General features: G+C 32.6%; 2 protein-coding genes and 1 pseudogene across 2 annotated transcripts; 1 reads left to right on the top strand and 2 right to left on the bottom strand.

Annotated features, from left to right (window-relative positions):
* On the top strand, positions 1683 to 5567 carry LOC109332417 (DNA (cytosine-5)-methyltransferase DRM2-like). Its single transcript, XM_019567393.1, has 9 exons — positions 1683 to 1784; positions 1933 to 2055; positions 2545 to 2650; positions 2742 to 2803; positions 3281 to 3391; positions 3743 to 3839; positions 3993 to 4120; positions 4221 to 4931; positions 5021 to 5567. Exons 1-9 carry the CDS (start codon positions 1782 to 1784, stop codon positions 5444 to 5446), a joined length of 1767 nt encoding a protein of 588 aa, XP_019422938.1. The 5' UTR covers positions 1683 to 1781; the 3' UTR covers positions 5447 to 5567.
* On the bottom strand, positions 7468 to 11543 carry LOC109333265 (BOI-related E3 ubiquitin-protein ligase 1-like). The gene is made up of 5 exons (XM_019568659.1): positions 11330 to 11543; positions 11208 to 11236; positions 10011 to 10180; positions 8599 to 8960; positions 7468 to 8226 (listed from the first exon to the last, which is right to left on the bottom strand). Exons 3-5 carry the CDS (start codon positions 10114 to 10116, stop codon positions 7675 to 7677), a joined length of 1020 nt encoding a protein of 339 aa, XP_019424204.1. The 5' UTR covers positions 10117 to 10180; positions 11208 to 11236; positions 11330 to 11543; the 3' UTR covers positions 7468 to 7674.
* On the bottom strand, positions 15939 to 19402 carry LOC109332555 (annotated as a pseudogene).

A 20565-nucleotide genomic window follows, 5' to 3' on the forward strand; every position in this document is an offset into this window, starting at 1 on the left:
ATAACCACTCAATTTATTTTATCTTTATTGCCTTTTTATATTTCACAATAGATTTGTTAGAAATTGGACTTACCAATTTGTCTCATAAGATAAAGATCGAGCTCGTTCTATAAATAAATTTAACTTGAGTTAAACAAGATAGTCATAAGGTGGTATGATAGTGAAGAGAGTGACTTAAGAAAAAAATGTATAAGGTTGTAGGTTCAAGTTCCACTATGAACAAAAAAAAAGTTTTAAGGTAGTTTGATGGTTAAGGTGAAGAAGGTTGAGGGTGGAATATATATATATATATATTTCACAAAATCTTCAACTTTATAATCAATATTTGAGCCGATGGAGTGAACTAATTGAGCTAATGAGTTGAACTAAATAGTTCATGAACTCCTAACCAAGTAACAATTGACGAGCTCAAATCTAATTGACTTCGAGCTGAAAAAATAGGTCATATCGAACTCGAGTTGAGTTTTGAAATGAATTTTAGTTTGATCAAGTTTACTTCGTTTCCTAGTGTAAATGATGAGAATAAGTGATCAATCAAATATAACAGAGAATAACACATATAATTTGTTAATGAGATTCGGTCAATTTGTGCCTACATAGCAAGAGCTAGCATTGAGAGACTATTATGATGTATTAAAGAATGAAAAAATGTGTTTGTGACTATTGTTGTTCTTCTACATTTAGGTTTACATAACACAAGCTCTTTACATTAGTTCAAACTTACGTAGAAATGATCTCATCTTTAGAACATAAGTCCTTGCACAAAAAGATGGATGAGTAACTAATAATTTCGTAGGGATTGAGGATATAAGATGTCCAAAAATTCATTTCATTAGAATTTGTGTTGGTGAATTTTATTGTCATCTGCAGTACTAATAGTGATTGTATAATAATAAAAAAGAAGTTGTTAAGTAATGTTAGAAGGTAAATTTTTAAGTTAGTTATATTTGAAATGAAAAACGAAGGATCCACTAGGTAGGACTATGTACAATTTATCTATGCATGTTAACATAAACGACAAACGGATGATTCTTCACATAAGGAGGTGGGAGAAGATGAGGTGTGGAGGCATAGAAGGAGGTTCCACATCTGAGGAAGAGGTTTTTGGGGCTGCAGTGACGAGGGTTTTAAAGGGTGGAGGAGAAAAAAAACAATATTAACAACCTGAGAAAATTGACTGAGACATTTGGGGATCAATGAAGTTAATAATTTATACTTCAACTTTTTCAACATACTCCTCTCACGTTAACAATCAAATAAGTATTAAATCCTAAATATTAACTTACACAAACAATATCATATTATACTAATTTTCATAGTTTGTTATGTCAGCATATAACTATTTATGTTATGTAGTTAAAGTATAATATAATTTTAACAAACTATGATCCCAAAAATTAGAAAAGTTAAAGTTGGCAAGAATGGGGTGAATGAATGCGTGTAAAGTAGTAACCGCAACCGATTTCGTAATAATGATTAGAATACAAGAGAGCATGCTTTACTTGTTGCTTCTCTTTTTTCTGTTTTACCTGAAACATGCTCCCTCTAGTATTAGTGTATTACTGCACTTTCTTGTGTTTCAAGCTACCTCAAAAACTGTCTCATGTTTCTATAACATTGCTTTTTCTTACATCACTTTTAATTCCTTACCTCACTTCTTAATTCTTTTCCTTCACATTACACTCCCAATTACATTTATCATTTTTTCATTCTTCCCTACAAACCCTAACAAACATTATTCTGTTTCTCCTTTCACTTCTCTTTTGTGTTTAGCTACTACCATGGTATCTTCTTATCTTGATTTATTTTTATTTCCTATATGCTATTCTATTCTCATACAAATTCCGTTTGAAGTTTGAATGTCTACTATTTGATTACAAATCTAGAATATTAGTTAATGTTTTTATTTTCTGTTAAAAACTTATTATGTAGGATGATTCTGATGGAGATTATAGTAATGAGTATAATTGGAACACCGATGATGAAGATGAAGTGTTTGGCATTCCATCTTCGGTTCCCAACATCATTCAACAAAGCTGTGGACATAACCTGCTTGTAAGTGCTGCTTCCACTCACATTAATATACTGCTTTTACTTTTTCTTAATGGAAAAAGTGACTTGAGCAAAAACATCGCATTGGAAAATGATATATTCACATTTGATTTAGTTTTCTTAAACAATGCCCTTAGCACACTACACTTTCTTAATTTGTTTGTAGTACTAGATTCTTTAGGCTAATAGAAAAGTACTTTTCTCCAGGAGATTTTGGCAGAAAAGTACTTTTCTCCAGGAGATTTTGGCAGAAAAGCACCTAAAAGCTGAATTTCAGCTTTTATTCCTAAGATGAACACTTACTTTAGAAAAAAAATCTAACCAAATAGGTACAATTGATTTTTTAAAGGAAAAGTCCTAATTAAACAGCCCCTTAATCTTATGTTTTTCCTACTTTGCAGCTCTGTCTTTCTAATTCTTTACGAAAACCATATTTGGTGCATGACCTTTTCCATTTAATGATGTTGTAGTGTTTCATGTTGTAATATTTAGGTGAGCAGTTCAACTTGCACGTGTACCAAACAAGGCAAGCTGATTCTTCACTTTGTTGGAATGGGATTTTCCAAAGAGCAAGTGATCAATGCAATTGAGGAAAATGGTTGTCATGCATTCTATTTTAACATGTTTAATAACTAGTATTCTTAACCACCTTGAATGATAAACTTAAGTTTTGTTTACGTCCATGGTAGTGGCAGGAGAAGAAAATGAGGAAGACATTTTGGAAACTCTTCTAACACTTACTACTTTGACTGTGAGTAACTCTTATTTATAGCACCTAGTACTTTACCTTCATGTCCATGTACTATAGAAATCAAGCTGTGGGCTTTCAATTTTATAGATACTATTTTCATTTCCAGGATTCACAAATTAGAAAAATTCTTAGGCGCAATCTGTCGAACCATCTCAGCAAGCACTCAAATTATTGTGATGTGTAAATGCTTCTTTAAAGACAGACAACTTAGTGCTATAAAGTCCCTTCTGTCCTTATGTTTATTCTCAGCAGTGATATCAATCACATTTCAAATAAGGCTCTTTATTTTCAGCTAAGAATGAACTACATCATAGTACCATGAATTAGCTATCTATCACTAAGATTAAAACCTGAATAAATGTCCATTTTTGATTGACATACAATAATATGACATTAACAACTGTCAAGTATGTGAAATCGCCGTCTTCGTTGTAGAAGACTATAATCTTCTTTTTTATAACATCATTGAGCTTGCAGAGTCTAGAGGATCCTTCACCAGGTGCTCCCAATAGGCCATGTTCTTCTGCTAAGAAAATTGATAACCAACTTGACAGCTCTGATGATGAAGATAGTTATCCAGGAAGTAGGGTAATTTCTATTTGCATGATTTTCTTTCTTATGTGTGGTAATTTACATTTTAGAACTTCACATTCATCCTTGTAATTGAAATTCACTCTTCTTTGTAATAAAGTTTTCACATTCATCCTGGCAACTAACTGGCAAAACATATATTGTGAAGGTGCAAAAGTTTGCAGTTATTGGATATATTTTAAATCATGATTGATTAGTTGCCTTTTTTACTATAAGGAAATAAATATTATTTAGAAAAGAAGGGAGAAAGTTACAAGAGGATATTATCAACAAAAAGTTACAAGAGAACAAAAGCACCTAGAAACTGCATTAGTAGATAGTGATTATCTTTACATATATATTATGCAGGAGAATACTTTGAACTTTGAAAGGGACAAGATATTGACGGTACTAGTGAATATGGAGTACCCTATTGAGGAGGCTTTGATAGCTATAGAGAAATGTGGTGCGTGTACTGTATTATTATCATATAGTAATTTATGAATATTTTTTATTTCAAGAAAGTTGACAGTCATAAAACCAAGTGAGCTATACTATGTAGTATTTTCTTTGGTGGTGGTTCTTTAATATTTTGGTATCTCATTATAACATTTGCCAGGCCCTGAAGCCGAAATCTGCGACCTTACAGATTTCATTTGTGCTGCTCAATTAGAAAAGGAAATTGACTCTCATCTTCAAAATTTACCTAAGAAGAAACATGATGCATCTGTTTATATGCATAAAAAGGTATGCTTACTGTCCTATCAGATTAGTTATAAGGTTTCTAGTCAACATGGTAGCAATGTTAGTCGTTTTCTCGAATGATAAATATGCTTTGCTTTGCCAGAGAAGGGATGGTTATTACTTTCGCAGAGGTAAGAGATTGAAACTTGATGATGAGAGGAAGGCATCGGCGATTGATATGGAGACGATGCAAAAGCGATCCTCTGAATCCATGACCGGATTTGGTACACGCAATCAACTCTATCCCAATGTTGCAAGAAGGCTCCGACATAAAGTAACAGCAGGCAAACCATACTTCTATTATGAAAATGTGGCTGGTGCTCCTAAAGGAGTTTGGAGGAAGATATCCAGTTTTCTGTTTGAGATTGAGCCAGAATTTGTTGATTCGAAATACTTTTGTGCTGCAGCAAGGAAAAGAGGATACATCCATAATCTTCCCATCGAAAATCGCTCTCGCCTGCTTCCTATCCCACCACTCACTATCCAAGAAGCCTTACCTACAACCAAAAGGTGGTGGCCTTCATGGGACACAAGAATACAGCTCAATTGCCTTATATCTTCCATAGCTCCTGCCACAGTAACAGAAAAAATAAGGAAAGCCCTTGAGGAATGTGATGCGAAACCACCTCCAACTGTCCGAGAATATGTACTTAAGGAGTGTAGAAGCTGGAATTTAGTTTGGGTTGGGAAGAACAAAGTGGCACCTCTTGAGCCTGATGAATATGAGATGCTACTGGGATTACCAAAGGATCACACTAGAGGCGGTGGAATCAGCCGGACGATGAGATACAAGGCACTTGGAAATGCATTTCAGGTAAAAAAGACTTCTGATCAAATTAAGTTGTTTTTCTTATTTAGCTTTTAACTATTGGTTTGATTTAAAAGGTCATTAATTGATTTCAGGTTGATACAGTTGCCTACCATCTTTCAGTATTAAAGGGTCATTTTCCAAAGGGCATCAATGTCCTGTCCCTCTTCTCTGGCATTGGGGGTGCTGAGGTTGCTTTACATGGACTTGGGATAATGCTAAGAAATGTGGTATCTGTGGAAGTAGCCCAAGAAAACCGAAACATTCTTCGCAGTTGGTGGGAACAGACTAACCAGCAGGGAAATCTAATTGAGGTTAAGGATGTTCAGCATGTTACTTGGGATCAGTTGGAGCAATGGATAACCTCTTTTGGTGGATTTGACCTCATCATTGGTGGGAGTCCCTGCAACAACATTAGTGGCAGCAACAGGGTGAGTAGAAATGGACTGGAGGGAAAGCACTCCTCCCTTTTTTATGAATATTATAGGATTGTTGAGGCAATAATGCATATACAGTTATAACAAGCTTATGTAAAACTGGGGGAGATTACATTACACAAGTGATTTTGTTAATTCCAACTTAATTCTGTAAATGTACTTGGCAAGAGAGCTCTATAATCTGAAATTGGTAAGCCATATTCAACTTTGTTGTTCCTTTGGTTTTGCTTTACAACAATGGTGTGTTCTAATATGATTTCAAGTAACTTGTAAGTAGCTCAGTTCATGTGCTAGCTGATATGCAAACAGGCTTAGATAGAGAAATTGCTCAAACTAGATGACACAACACACAGGCAACCTGGTCCTAATCCTTTCTTTCAATTTTGTTTCTTAGGCACTCATACTTCTTATGTTTTAACCGACAGGAGGTTGAGGCAAAAGGAGGAAAATAAAAGTTGGTGGTTACATATCTATTGGACTAGACTGCGACCGGGTAGCCTCCAACCACCAGGGAGTTCCATTGTTACATGGGTATAGGAAGAAGAGTAAAGAGTCACAAGTGAGACACCACGTCTTGAACCAAAACCTTAAGGCATTAGTTCTATGGGTCTTTTCTTCTTATAAACTTTTTCATTCATCCCCGCATATCCAATGTGAGACTTCACACTTGAATAAACTCAACAATCTCACCCTCAAGTGTGGGAACCACACACTTTCTGGTCCGCTCCCCCTTGAGTCCACCATGTCCCAGCTGAACCATCGGCTCTGATATCAGTTTGTTGTACCGGAAAGTGTGTGGTACCCACACTTGAGGGGGAGATTGTTGAGTTTATTCAAGTGTAAAGTCTCACATTGGATATGCGAGGATGAATGAAAAAGTTTATAAGAAGTAAATGCCCATAGAACTAATGTTTTAAAGTTTTGGTTTAAGACGTGGTGTCTCACCTATGACTCTTCACTCTTCCCATACTCATGTAACGATGGAACTCTCCGGTGGTTGGAGGCTCCCCAGTCAGTCTGGTCCAACAATATCAAAAGTGGGACTTACAATAAACAGAATCAATTCGGTATTCATTTGAAGCTCAATTTGTTATTTAGTCTAATAAACTTGGAATATACTGTCAAGGATATATACATATATATATATATATATATATCTTTAAACTAACTTTTATGTTTATTATGATCCATACATTATTTTTTATATTTATTGTTATTATATTTATAGACATTATTATATTTGTATATAAAAAATCTTTTGTAATATTTTTAAAAATGAAATAATTATTTGAGTTGTCTAAATGAATCAATTCGAACTGAGTCGAATAGTTCGTGAACTTTAACCGAGCTGAACTCGAGCTAAGAAATAACTCATATCGAACTTGAGTCGAGTTTCAAGCCGAATCAATCATTATCGAGCTGGATCGAGCTAAGCTCTGATTCAATTCGATTCGGCTCATTTTCAGCCCTAATCAAATGTAACAAAGGGAAAATGAGAGCATAAACAAGATAAAAGAAAAAATATAAAAAAAAAAGAGTTTTAAATAAATAACAACAAACTTGTCTTTTGGAGAAATGCAACCTTAATTAATGTACACTTATAAATTTTAAATTTGAAGGTATTAGGAGAAGAATAAATTTGAAGACAATGTTATTTGGAATAAAAAATCATGAGAGTACCCAAAAGTGATTGGTGGTGAATTGTGCCCCTATAGGAGCTTTTCATGAAAGATCAAAGATTGAAATCATCAAATCTTTTGTTCTAGAAAGGGCTTTATCTAACCATGATTAGTGGCCTTGGGTTAATTGCCATTGTCACTCCTCCAAATGCATATTCACAACACTCCTTGATAACCAAACATTCCTCACCAACCAATCAGATAATTATAGTTATGCAAGTTAACTTTTGGATGTGACAATAATCTTGTAAGAAATATAGGAAGGTTGTGGAATGAGTGGTGAAAGATCAAGGGAATATACTGTAATTTCCCTGTTATAATATGAAAATATTAGTGTGCAGGTGATATTTACCATATCTGCACATTCTGTTTTCTACTAACAGTCATCATAGTAATGGATGCATCACATAAGCAAACAGTTAAAGCTAAATGAAAAACATTACATAAAATGAGGGCAGGGAGGAAGAAGAAAGGCCTATAACACAAGAAATTTGGATAGAAACATCCTTGGAAGTAGTCAACTTTTAGTGACAAGTACTTTTTCTTGGTACATTAGTCACAAATACTTGTAGTTAAATCACACAAGGAGAACAGTGACAGATTTTCCATTTTTAAATACATACCCTTTGTAGGTTAAGACAGATAGACCTCTACACTTCCAGTTTTTATCAATTGGCATACAGGACAAACATTGATAAACCCATCACAGTTCTTACACAAGCACAGGTGCCTACAAGGTATCAACAACATAGAAACCTCCTTTGTCTTGCATGCCCTGCAACTCAGATTCTCCATGCCTTGGTAGCTCTTGAAAGTAGATTTCGTAGGCGCACCTGGGATGCTCAGGAAGTTATTGGGATCTATGTATGAAGCAGCATCGTCAACTTCGCTGTCTCCGAAACCTTCTTCCTTCCCTTGTTCAACTCCTTGTGAAATTGCCTGCTGGAGATTGTTCCGTAACACATTCACAACTGACTCATTATACTTTGCTTTGTAGTGCCAGTTTTGTGCTTCAATAGCTACCTGTTTTATTCTCTCGGCTAGCTCCCTATTCTTTCGGTTCATGGTCTCTATCTCCACATCTTTTTCCCTTAGCTTCTTACTAACACCTTTCTCAATGGAAGTAAGGAGAAAAGCCATGTGCTTCTGCTTCATGTCTCTTACTCCTTTTGACAATTGTTCCTTCTGTGTGTAGAAACGAATTTACAATAAAATCTCAGGAAAGTGCAACATAACCAAACCAGAATCATATACAGTTGATAATTCTATTATCGAAGTGTGACTTCAAGTTCTAGGAATCGTTGTGAAACAAAAAATCATTTCACAACTTCCCATCACAAGCTCCAAAATACAAAACTGTGACTCGGTGATTTGAAAAGTATGTATATACTCTCCTCCTTTTCCTACTAGATTAAGGTAAGGCCACAAGTCTAAAACACAGCATCAATACCTTTCTAAAGAATAGAAATATTTTGAATATAAATCGTCAGTACCATGAAGGCATCCTGTAAAAAACATCACGAAATGAAAGAAGAGTGAGCATCTATAATATATTACCTGAAGTTTAATATACTGGTCCAACTCATCTTGCTGCCTATCAAGCTCAGTTCTGATATTGTCACCGAGGGACAACATGACTGAAGGTGGGGCACTCATACTGCCACTGGCAGATGTGACAGAAGAGTTACGCTCATCATCATCATAAGAAAGCCTCAATCCTGTTGACACAGGGTTACGGCTTGGAATGCTTCCTGGCCGATTACCATCATCTTGACAGATGTTGTAATTTAAAGAAATCTGAAGCTTTTGCTGCTTTGAGATATCTTCAATTTCCCTGCTCCGTTTATTAGGCTGAATCATGGAACTCATGTGCTCATTTCCGAAGTAATTAACTGGATCAACACCACTTCCAGCTTGTACTGCAAGAGATATTGCATGTTCATCACTCAATGCTAAGGTAAAAAAACTACAGATAAAATATACAAATCATTAAAAGAAATATAAACAATCAAGTTGGCTAATTATTTTGTAACAAGAAACAAATAGTCAGTATTTTACTAAACAAAATACGAACATCACAAATACCAACTGCAAATATAAACAACCATTTGTTTTAGTGTTTGTAAATCAGCCACAGTACATGATATAAGTACCATAAACGGCCTCTTGTTACAAGCATTTCAATGCATGAAAATACAATATAACGGGCTATATTAGAATTCCTATGTTTTGACCAGTGTTAAATAGTAATGGGCAGCAGAAGGATCCACAGGCACCTCAGAAATTTTGAAACTTCATATAAGTAAAAAGGGTGGCCCAGTGCAGATGGCTCCCAACTAGTAGGATCTAGGGAAGATAAATGTACGCAACCTTACCCTTGAAAGCAAGAGGCTGTTTCCAAGCAACCCAGACACAACAACATATGGGAAAGGCAACCCAGACGCAACAACATATGGCAAAGGCAAACCAAACACTTTTGTTCAAGATTCGCCACAGATTTCAAGCTTCCAATGTCATAATATATACGAAATTATGCAGGATAAGTAGGTTCATAAATAAGAATTGACTGACCATGTCCTGCAATATAAAGTAAACATAGACACAACGCAGAGGCAAAATGGAGAGGAGATACACACATGCAATAAACAAGACAATTTCATAACCAATATTGCTCTCCACCAAATATTTTATAGGAGAGAAAATGCCATCATCATGCCTGTGGTAAAAGGGGATGAAGGAGAGCAAAATTGTATGACGTACAATGTGGAAAGTACACTCGAGTAGAAATCCGGTAAAAGAAACTCATAGCAAGTAAAGTGAAGAGGATTGATTAAGTAAAGACAAACATACTACAATAAATAAAAAATTAAGTTCAACAAAACAAAAAGAGATAACCCTGTAATCTGTATAATAACCACATTCAACGATGTATGTTATTATCACAAGACAAAAAGAAAGAGAAAACTCACAATTTCCAAACAACTGCAACTGATTTGCTGCATTAGTTTGATACCGAAACTGGGTCTCGTCAAGGAAAACCGGAAGCACAGGATTGCCATTGTTACCACCCAACATTGTCCAAGAAAATGCACTTGACTAACTAAACTTATACGGCTTTATTGAAGCAGCCAAAAAATATCTATATGGAGAAAATGGAAAAGTTAAAATCAAATATTAGCTTATAAAAATCTAACTTCAAATATTCTAGCAGTGCCAATCACATCACCGCAACCATTTAAACAATATGGCTTGAAGAGGTAAGAGAGTTGATGGTCTAATCAAGTAGATTTATCCAATTTTCTAATAAATTCATACAAGGTTTAGCAAGTTGGTTTTGAAGCAATCTGTGATGAATCATTCCCCCCAACAGGAATTGCAAATACTTTTGTGTCTACTAGGTGACAAGTTATTTAGTGAAATATTCAATAGACCCATAAATCACAAATAAAAAAAGCAATTAAGCCTTGGGATTCCTCCAAGACCTAACAACAAAATCCCTAAACTGATGGCTTAAGCCTTGAGATTTACTTACAAAATTACATACACAAGATAGGGAACTCAGTCTTATGAAGAAGCAGAACCAGTATTTAGGCAAGGTTTCTGGTGCAGACGTGCAACATTGGGTAAAACCAATTTAATAGAAGGGAACATAGAAACCTAAGCATAGAAGTAGTTGAATGACATGATGAGTTCCCTAGAAAAAATTATTGAATTTCACCAAAATCCATTAAACCTGTTGAAAACAGTGACAAAAAACTACATAGCATCACCATAAATCAGTGGATCAGCATATATGCTATTTTCCCTTTTCTCATCCATTTTTCCTATGTAGTACTCATAGCAAATCAGAAATTAGCACACCCCATTGCTTCTATTTCAACATAAGGCCAAACGAAGAATTGAAAAGGAACCAACACACTTTTAAAACAAATCAGATGAATGTCAATTAAGATGGAAGCATAAAAAAGTGAATAAACTCAGATGAATTACCAACAAATGATATGAAATCAAAACTGAAATTTTAGTCAATAGATGATGAAAAAATAACATGAAGATCATCACGAGGACTTCAAAATATTTAATTTCATTCATACTATAAATAAATAAAATCCAAATGGAACAACAATCAGAATGGTTAGAGACAAAACAGAACATGACAAGGCTACCTTGATATTCACGACCTTTGTGATTCAATCTACAAAACAATCAAACATTAGAATCAAAAAAGAAGAAAACTTTGTGACAAGAAACAATGAAGGAACAATCTAAACAAAAACCCATTAAATACCTTAAGATTGAAACACTTTCTAACGGTAAAAAAACTAGTTAGAAAAGATGAAGATGATAGACATAAAAAAATAACAGAAACCCAAAAAATGGATCAGAGAGAAGATGAGAGGAAGAGATGGATCTGCATAAGAAGGTTGAAGAGAGAAGAAGATGAATGAAAGATAGATTGATGAATATAATAGAAAAAAGATGAAGGGGTGGGTGTTCCAGAAAATGGAGAGGTTGTTATTTATTAATTTATTATTTATTATTATTATTATTGCATTGAAACAATCACTGGTTGCAAAACCGATTTCGTTTTTTATTTAATTTTTATAAATTACAATATTTATAATTTTGGGTATCGTGGTTGGGATAATACGACAAGGTGAAGAGTGAGAAGGCCCACTAGCGCTGGAATCCCGCTATCTCAGTACTATGTGTCATGCATGACAAATAAATAAGTAGAAAAATGAATCTTATATATTGTTATTACTTATCAAATATCTATATTTAATTATTATTAAACTTTTAAGTTAAATGAATGATAGATTATATAATAATTATATATAAATTTTTATATTAACAGTATATAAATATTATAATCAGATAGTATAAATATCAATATTTAATACAAATTAAATAAAATATATCATATTGTTTGTGGTCTATCACATTTGGAATATGCGTTTGTCATCTATACTATTAATCTATCTATACTATTAATAAAGGGAAAACACAAAATAACCACCCATCATGGTGTAATTTGTGTTTTCCTATTTTACCCTCAATATCTTTTTATTTCTACCAAAAAACCATATAATATTATTTTCTTATTTTATCCTTATTATCTTCTTATTTTAAAAGTGTATTTAAAAAATTGAATATTAGAATTTAAAAAATTGAATATTATCTTCTTATTTTAACCATAAATTTGCGCAAAAAATTGTATTTGAATTTATAAAATACAAACTATACATTACAAACGATAGGAAAGCGGGTTGACAGGCACGACAGTGCATGTCAACACGCTAGTTTCTAATAAATGTTATCCTTAAATATTAAATCTTTCATATTCTAGAGATTTAACAGTGTATTACTTTACTAGATAAATACATTATTGATAATTTTGTACATGTTTATTTTTACTTTTAAAAATGAGGAGAGTGTAAAATGAGTGTGGATATGACTGAAAATGCATATTAAGAAGTTTAGTATCACTTTTTTAAATTAAAAGGATGTACATGTTGTTGTGACAAACCTCAATAATGTTGTTATTGAGTGTTGCTTCAAGTGGTACATACTTGATTTCTCTTAAACAATATTTCGAGTTCGAGTTTTGTGGATGAAAAAAATATTCATTAGAAGAGTTAGCCTCAATACCTGTAAATAATTACAATTTGGACAGAATTATTTCTAATACGAAGATACTTATGGAAACAAAAAAAACATGAAATTGAGTATAATTTGTCATTGTGGTTTATGGGTTGTAAAACCTAATGGCTAATAGAACCATATAATTATCTCTTTACCTCCTCAATTCCAAGTCACCCCTCCTTGATCCACCTATTATCTTTATTTATAGTCTCCTCAACGATCTTGCCTCACATTAAAGTCTTTTCCCCTCCCATGTAACTTCTTTCGCACATCACTACAACTTTTTTATTGTTTTTCAATATCTGAAACATTTATCATACTATTTTTAGTTGAGTTAGATATTTTATTTTTAATCAGTGCTGTTTTTTATTAATATTTTAATATTAAATTAAGATTATTATTTCAGATTTTTATCTTTTTAAGGATAAAATAAATAATGGAAAACATATTTTATTAAATTAAAATCAGAGCAATGAACTCATGTATATAGGTATATATTAGAGGGTGTTAGATCATTTTCAATAATGGATGAACAAATACATCACAAATAACATGAAAAAATAGAATATTGTGACATTTTTTTTTAGATAGAATGATATGACACTTTTATATAAAATAGATAGAATGTAATTGAGGATATATAAAATTGATGATAAGTATTGAAGAATTGAGATAAGCATGTTTTTAGTTTACAAATTTTTATTGAGTATTGGATTGAGTTTCTATTTTCTGTTTTGGTCTATAGCAACAAAATTGATTTTAGTCTCTAATAATATGATTAATATTCATGTTTGACATATTTTTCAAAATGTTGTTGTAGCTGATTGTGTTGATACATCATCGTGAACTAAAAGCAAATTTCTTCAACATTCAATGACTAAAATCGAAGAAACAAATACAAGGACTAAAATCCAAGAAACAAAAACCAAGCTCATAAAAAAATTCCGAGACTATAAATATATTTAAGCCTAAAAAATATATATATAAGTATAAAAACATTTGTATAAATACTTCTATAATCCCGTGTATGTGCACCTCTTCCCACAATCCAATTGCAATAATTCCCAATAACGTTCACAATTCACCAATGCCATATTTTTTGGGTCATACAATAATCCTCATTATTATTTTTTCCAGAAGCATCATTATATTTTGTGGTGCTGCCGCGTTAATTATAATGTTTTGAAAGTTTAACAATATTTTATTGACCAAAACCGTGTTCATCGTTTGTGCATTTTTTAACATGATATGGGATTTTTAATCAATGGCCATTGCTTATATAATCTTGAGTGTTGAAGACTTGAAGGATTCTAGTTCTGTCACAAATATAAAAAACTCCAATTGATTGGTCCCACACGATAATAATGGCCACAATGGTTCATGAATGTACCAAAGAATAGTTATCACTTTACCTTTCATGCAAGTATACCTCTAGTTTCTACACCTTGAAGCATTAAATCGGTATGGTGTCTGAGTTTTGTTTAGAAGAAGAATCATCTCAAGTACCAAATAGGATAGTTCTTATTTCTCCTATTATTTTTAGTAACAAAAATGTTATTTTATTATAATCAAATAGATAAAATATTTCATATTAGAGGAGAATATCATTTACCTTTCTTGAAGAGAATCATTTCTCTTGTTTTTAAAGGGAAAATTAGATAGTCTATAATCTATATGGTTCAAATATATTTTCCTCTCTCATTTGCTCTTAAAAAATAAAATCTCAAACAAATCCTTAGTCTTTGATGCAAAACAAAAAAGCATTTTGATTATTTATCTATAAAATAAAATAAACCAGCAATACATATCTTTCCTATTTATGCTGATCATTGACTTATGGATTTAAACTTGCTCATATTGTTCCTTTCCCATTATCTGGAAGAGAAGCAAAGAAAATGCTATAGGATCAAAGTCACCCAATTAATAAGTTGGCCCTACACATACACGTAGACGTGTTTGAGAAATTTTGAAGCACTATTTCAACGCTATCGATTGTGTATATTTTTTGGTTCAATGTGTGTAGTTATTACTAGAACAATTTTTAAATAAAAGATGAATTAACACCAAAGTTGATAGAGAATCATGTGTATATCATCAAATCTAACATTGACTCTCATAATTCAATACGAATAAATATGGAATTAATTTGTTTCATTGTTAGGCTCATGTAAATGTGTTAAGATGATGGGAAAGAAAGTGGTAGTATACACCCTAAGTTAGATAGCTTTGTCTCTCAATCTCTTCATCAAAAAATGGTTCATATCTTGAGAATTGGGCAGGCCAACATCCAAATTCCAAAAGAAGTACCCCACCTCATCATAAGAGGATGCTACATTGTTACCATTCTTATAGGGGTATCTTCAACCTTAATAATTGATAGCATATCATATAATAATTAGAGTTGAGTTAGGAAAATCTTTAAAATATTTTACGAGGCATAAGGAGAGACAATATATCTTTACTTGATAAACTCAAACTCGTCAACATACACTTGAATATAACCTAAATTTAATGGCGAAAATTCATTTTGACTGAATTTGAGTTCCAATTTTCTCCAATTTCAAATATTGGTTTCAAGGTTGTGTTTAGTATAAGTGATATTCAAACTCAACTCAAACTTGTTTTATATAATAAACTTAAAATTATCTTATATAAGTGAGATATGTATAACACTAAAGAGTAAAAAGATCAATTTAAATAATTAGAGACACTTCGGGTTACCCGAAACCAGTATGTCAAAGATAATAATATTTTTTAGGTTTACCCATTGTTACATGGGTATGAGAAGAGTGAAGGTCTACCTATTGTCACAAGTGAGACACCACGTACCCAACAATCTCCCCCTCAAGTGTGGGTGAACCACCGGTTCTGATACCACTTGTTGGACCAGACTGTGACCGAGAAGCCTCCAACCACCAGGGAGTTCCATTGTTACATGGGTACGAGAAGAGTGAAGAGTCACAAATGAGACATCACGTCTTGAACCAAAACCTTAAGGTATTAATTCCATGGGTCTCTCCTTCTTATAAACTTTTTCACTCATCCCGCATATCCAATATGGGACTTCACACTTGAATAAACCCAACAAGTTTCTATTAGCCCACTTATTATCCTTATGCTCAAGATACTTCCCTATATAAATACAAGAAAACAAGGGTTAAAGGTCCTTCATTCATTTGAGAAGCATGGTCAATTGCATCAGTGGTTATGCCTGCAACTTTTAGATAAAACGGATTTCTTGCGTGATCTTGCTACCATAATGTTGTTGACTTGCAGGCTACAGTGGTTATGCCAGAAGCATTGTCGGGAATGCTTCGTAAGTTAGTAAACATCAAACAAATGAGATACTATTAACACTGCTGCCTCAAGTAGGGGTCAACACCATTCAAATCTAAGTTAAGCATCTCTTCATCATTTTAATTTTAAATTGGTGCTAGTTCCCGAACAGATGAATCTAGATCCTACCAAGTATTGGACGATGGTGACACATGTCCTTCGGAAAATAATTAATAGGGTAAATTTTAAATATTTTTTTTTTGTAAATTATTAAGCCGATTATATCATTACATTTGAGTATTAGAGAGGATTTAGACTTCAAATGAATGCTGATAAACATTGTTATTGGATTATGGCAGAAAATGAATTATAAATAAAAGACCACATTTTGAATCAAAACATCTACTTAATGATTAATCAGTCTTTTCAATTTATAAATACTTTTATCAATCTAATCCTAATTTTATTCAATATGATGCTTCAAACTTGAATTTATCTAATAATTTTATTGTGATTTTTAGTGAAACCACACAAATAGGTCATTTTTAAATGACCCAAGAGGTGTTAGAACTTGGAAGATATTTGCAAGAAGAGCTTGCTCGTGTTTATGGAGAATGAAATCTATCCTTGTTTTGGCCAATATCAGAATTTCAAGGCATCTCCTTCTGTACACGTGAAGTGAAACTTCGCTGCTGGTTCATCATAGCATGCGGTTATCAATTTGTTGTAGTGTTTTATTTCCTTTTTTGGGCCTTTAGGCGGGTGGCAAGAGGCGAAGATGGACTAGAGTAATACTTTCCCATTCCTAAATCTATAATTTTTGTGGCTTCTCATGCGAGTAGCGAATATTTCGAGTTTTTAATTTTAATTATATATTTATATAAGTTCTAACAATTAATATGTAAAAATAATTATTACATGAACAATATGATATTTATATAACAAATTTATGATGATAGTCAAATAAGTATAATTTATTATAAAATAATAATAAAGTATGTCATATATAATATTAAAATAATAATAAAAAACTATTGTATATATAAAAATTTAACTAAAAACTAATTTTATAAATTTATGAGTACCCACGAGACGAGTATTATGAAACTCGCTCCCACCCATAAGTATTTGTTGCAGTATTTTTACGGTATGAATGAGTGTAATTTTTTTGCCATCCTTAGCCGTTGGCCCTTCCCCTTACCAAAAAATCAAATCTTATAATAGTTTTATTAGTTTTAAAAAACATTAACTAATCAAATAATTGATATAATGGCTAGTGATTATATCCAAAAATACATGACATTCACAACTGATATGAGAGTTTGATTTTTGAAGAAAAATATTTTAGATTTAAATAACCTATTTGGAAACTTTAGAAAGTAAAGGAATGCGTAGAGACAAGAAAGATGTAAATCAATTGTAAGAAAAAGGAAGACTCACCTAGGTGGTACAAAAAAGAAGATATTAATTCCTCACCGTCTATCTCAATTGTATGAGTATGGCTCCTCTTAGTTACTGGTAAAAAGGAATGCGTAGTTAAGATTAGAAATGTGATAAAAAGGAATGCATAGTTAAGATTAGAAATGTGATAAAAGAAAATTTTAATGGTCTAGATTTTTAGACATTTTCAAAACAATTGTTTAAGAAAAATTAAACCCTCAGATTCTTAGTATGGGAGAGCAATCCCTAATTAAATAATATAGGTGGTACAAAAAAACAAGTAAAAAGTAATAAAAATTTAGGTGAAGAGTTGTACATAAAAACAGCAATTGGTGAAGCTTAGTGGAGTTTGCAGAATAGTGCAGAGGAAGATGATCATCCCCGTTCGTTGTTTCACATGTGGAAAGGTCTCTACTTCTCTCAATACTACTCCATTTTCACTTCGTCTCAATATTATTAATCAAATAAGTAAATAACATAACATTGTGTGTTCCTTTTTTAGGGTTTTGATTTTTTGAAACTCAATTTTTCTCTATCGTTTTCTCCCATGTAGGTCATCGGAAACAAATGGGATTCCTATCTCGACCTTCTTCAGGCAGATTACAGTGAAGGGTCACTACTCCGTTCCTCTTCTCTTTTCCAATTTATCTTTTTGCCTCATTGTGAACGTTTAGGGTTTAGGGTTTATCGATATTGACTTATTACGGGATTTATTTTTGTTCTCGTCACTGATTCTGATATGGTATTTTATGATTACTGAAATTGAATGTGTGATATCAGATAGATATAACAATTGAATGAGTTTTTACCTTTAATTTTCATGTTGAGAATGAGTTTCTGTGGCTTATATGAGAGGGTAAAGGTGGTGATTATTGACAGTTTTTGTCTTTGTTGAATTATTGTTCCTGTATTTGTGTTTTTTTGCCACCATCTTTTATTTCTAATTAAATTGTAGTTGGCATGCTTTGGTAAGGTAACTTTAGGTATCTCTACTAGTCTACTTATGTAGTAGTGTGATTAGTCTGGTTTGAAATCATGCTGATTATTTGTTACCATAAAACTACACTTTGTGTTTATTATCTATATGTGTGTGTGAAGCGACTTAGGTGAGAACAATGAACTATTATAAGAAATGAGAACATTTAATTATAGCCAGAGTTAAAGGATGAGATTAGTTTGCCATTAAAGAATATCAATTGCATTGCTTCTACCCCACCCATAAACGACTCTTCCTTTCCTTCCAGCAGCTCTTGAAATTGAAGTTTTCTCCAAACATATCCATGAACTTGTTTCTCCTCTCCCCAATCCCTTTTTATACATTAAACCCTGCTGCCAATGTTTCACTCCTCACGGTTCTTTGAAGTACACAATTTTGTGTCTGCTATAGACCTCATTGCCACCGCCATATAAAGAGAATATGTGGATTCTGCTACTGTCAAGAGAAATTTGTGTTTATTTCTTAACTATTCACAAGTTACTTGCATGTTATGATTGGTATGGATCTGTTACTTAATAGTCATAAATCATACAATCATTTTTTAAGGTTTCAACTTTCATGGTGTTGGTCTATTACCTCATACATTATTTTTCCCAAACTGCATTCCTTAAGAGATATCAGGCCCCATTGTATCATTACATAAATCCTTGAGGGCACTTTAGTGTCTAGCTACTGGTGAATATATTTTAAATATAGTAGTATTAACATGATTGTGTAATACAGAGATGCACTCGATGCTTTGTTGCTGGTTCGTTATTGTTGTCGGCGTATGCTTATGACCCATGTTGATCTCATTGAGAAGCTTTTGAATTACAACAGTAATATTTCTGTTTCCCTCTTTTTTTCTGTGTCAAATTTATAATATCATCATTGTTTTACTGATGGTATATTTGTTGCAGCTCTGGAAAAATCTGATCCGAGTTAAGATTTAAGAATGCTTAAGGAATTGCGGATGTCCAAGATGTGTCGGTTGTGCTGCATGTAATCTGGTCACCTGTCCATGGTTTTTTCTTTTCTTTTCTTTTTCCTCGTGTTATTTTACAACAAAGAGAGGTCTTGTTTGTGTGCTTGTTCGAGTCAACTGTGACAATATCCTGTGCTGGAAAGGGGTCATGTTAAGTTGCAACTTACGTTAGCTAGTTTTTTAATTTCAGTCAGTGTGATGCATAACTCTCTTTTGATATTAAGGTATCATATCATATCATTTGAAAGAGAAAATTTTAGAAGACTTGTGGCAGGTAGTTATGTGAAAATCTAGTTGTTTATGAATGTCAAATTGATACCGGTGCACGTTATAACTGTATAATTAGGAATATAGGTAGCTGACTTATACTGCGTATTACAATTCGACCTCTCTTTGTATAATGCAGTGTTAACGTGGGGATAAACTCCATGAAAAATTCATAATTTCACTCCCAATTTTTTTTAGAGTAAATTACACTGACACTCCCTATTTCTAGTGAAATTACACAAACTATCCTCACTTTTCTATACCTGCACAAATCCCTTTCATTTATATAATTTCACTATACTCATCATGCACGAGAAATAAGTGTAATATTTTAAACAAAAAAAATACAATAAATGCAATTAAGTTAAATAAAACATATTATATTGTGGAGACAAGTCCAAATAATATACAAGTCAATATATTTTTATTATTTTTTTGTTACAAAATATATCAACAATTTTAAAGAGATATTGTTTAAATCACTTTTATACTACATCGTAACGAACAAAAAAATAATAAAGAGATATTGACACGTATATTATTTGGATATATCTTCACAATATATCTTTTCTTTAACTTAATTACATTTATTGTCATTTTTATTTAAAATATTATACTTGTGGTAATCATTGTAATTTATATACAAATTAGGGGGTTTTATAGGTGTAAGAATTATAAGGGTTATTTGTATAATTTTGCTAAAACTCAGGGAGTGTAAGTGTAATTTTTTTTAATTGAAAATCAAAATGACTCTAGTGTTGAAGTAGTTTGATTGCTGAGTGAGTTGAATTTCCATATATCCATGATGGTTACACTGGGATTTTCTTCATATATTCAATACTCTCTTGTAGCTGTCTGTGTCCATTTATAGGCTCTGATCTTGGGATTCTTAGTATTAAAATTCATTAGTGTGTTGAAGACTTGAAGTGTTCAT

Source organism: Lupinus angustifolius, chromosome LG18, assembly GCF_001865875.1.
Source record: "Lupinus angustifolius cultivar Tanjil chromosome LG18, LupAngTanjil_v1.0, whole genome shotgun sequence".
Lineage (NCBI taxonomy): Eukaryota > Viridiplantae > Streptophyta > Magnoliopsida > Fabales > Fabaceae > Lupinus > Lupinus angustifolius.

Coding starts and splice junctions, on each gene's coding strand:
- LOC109332417 (XM_019567393.1), top strand. Junction 3,392..3,742: donor ATAGTTATCCAGGAAGTAGG/GTAATTTCTATT, acceptor TATATTATGCAG/GAGAATACTTTGAACTTTGA. Junction 3,840..3,992: donor GATAGCTATAGAGAAATGTG/GTGCGTGTACTG, acceptor AACATTTGCCAG/GCCCTGAAGCCGAAATCTGC.
- LOC109333265 (XM_019568659.1), bottom strand. CDS start 10,116: ATGTTGGGTGGTAACAATGGCAATCCTGTGCTTCCGGTTTTCCTTGAC. Junction 8,961..10,010: donor GTTGCAGTTGTTTGGAAATT/GTGAGTTTTCTC, acceptor TATCTCTTGCAG/TACAAGCTGGAAGTGGTGTT. Junction 8,227..8,598: donor ACCAGTATATTAAACTTCAG/GTAATATATTAT, acceptor TTCTACACACAG/AAGGAACAATTGTCAAAAGG.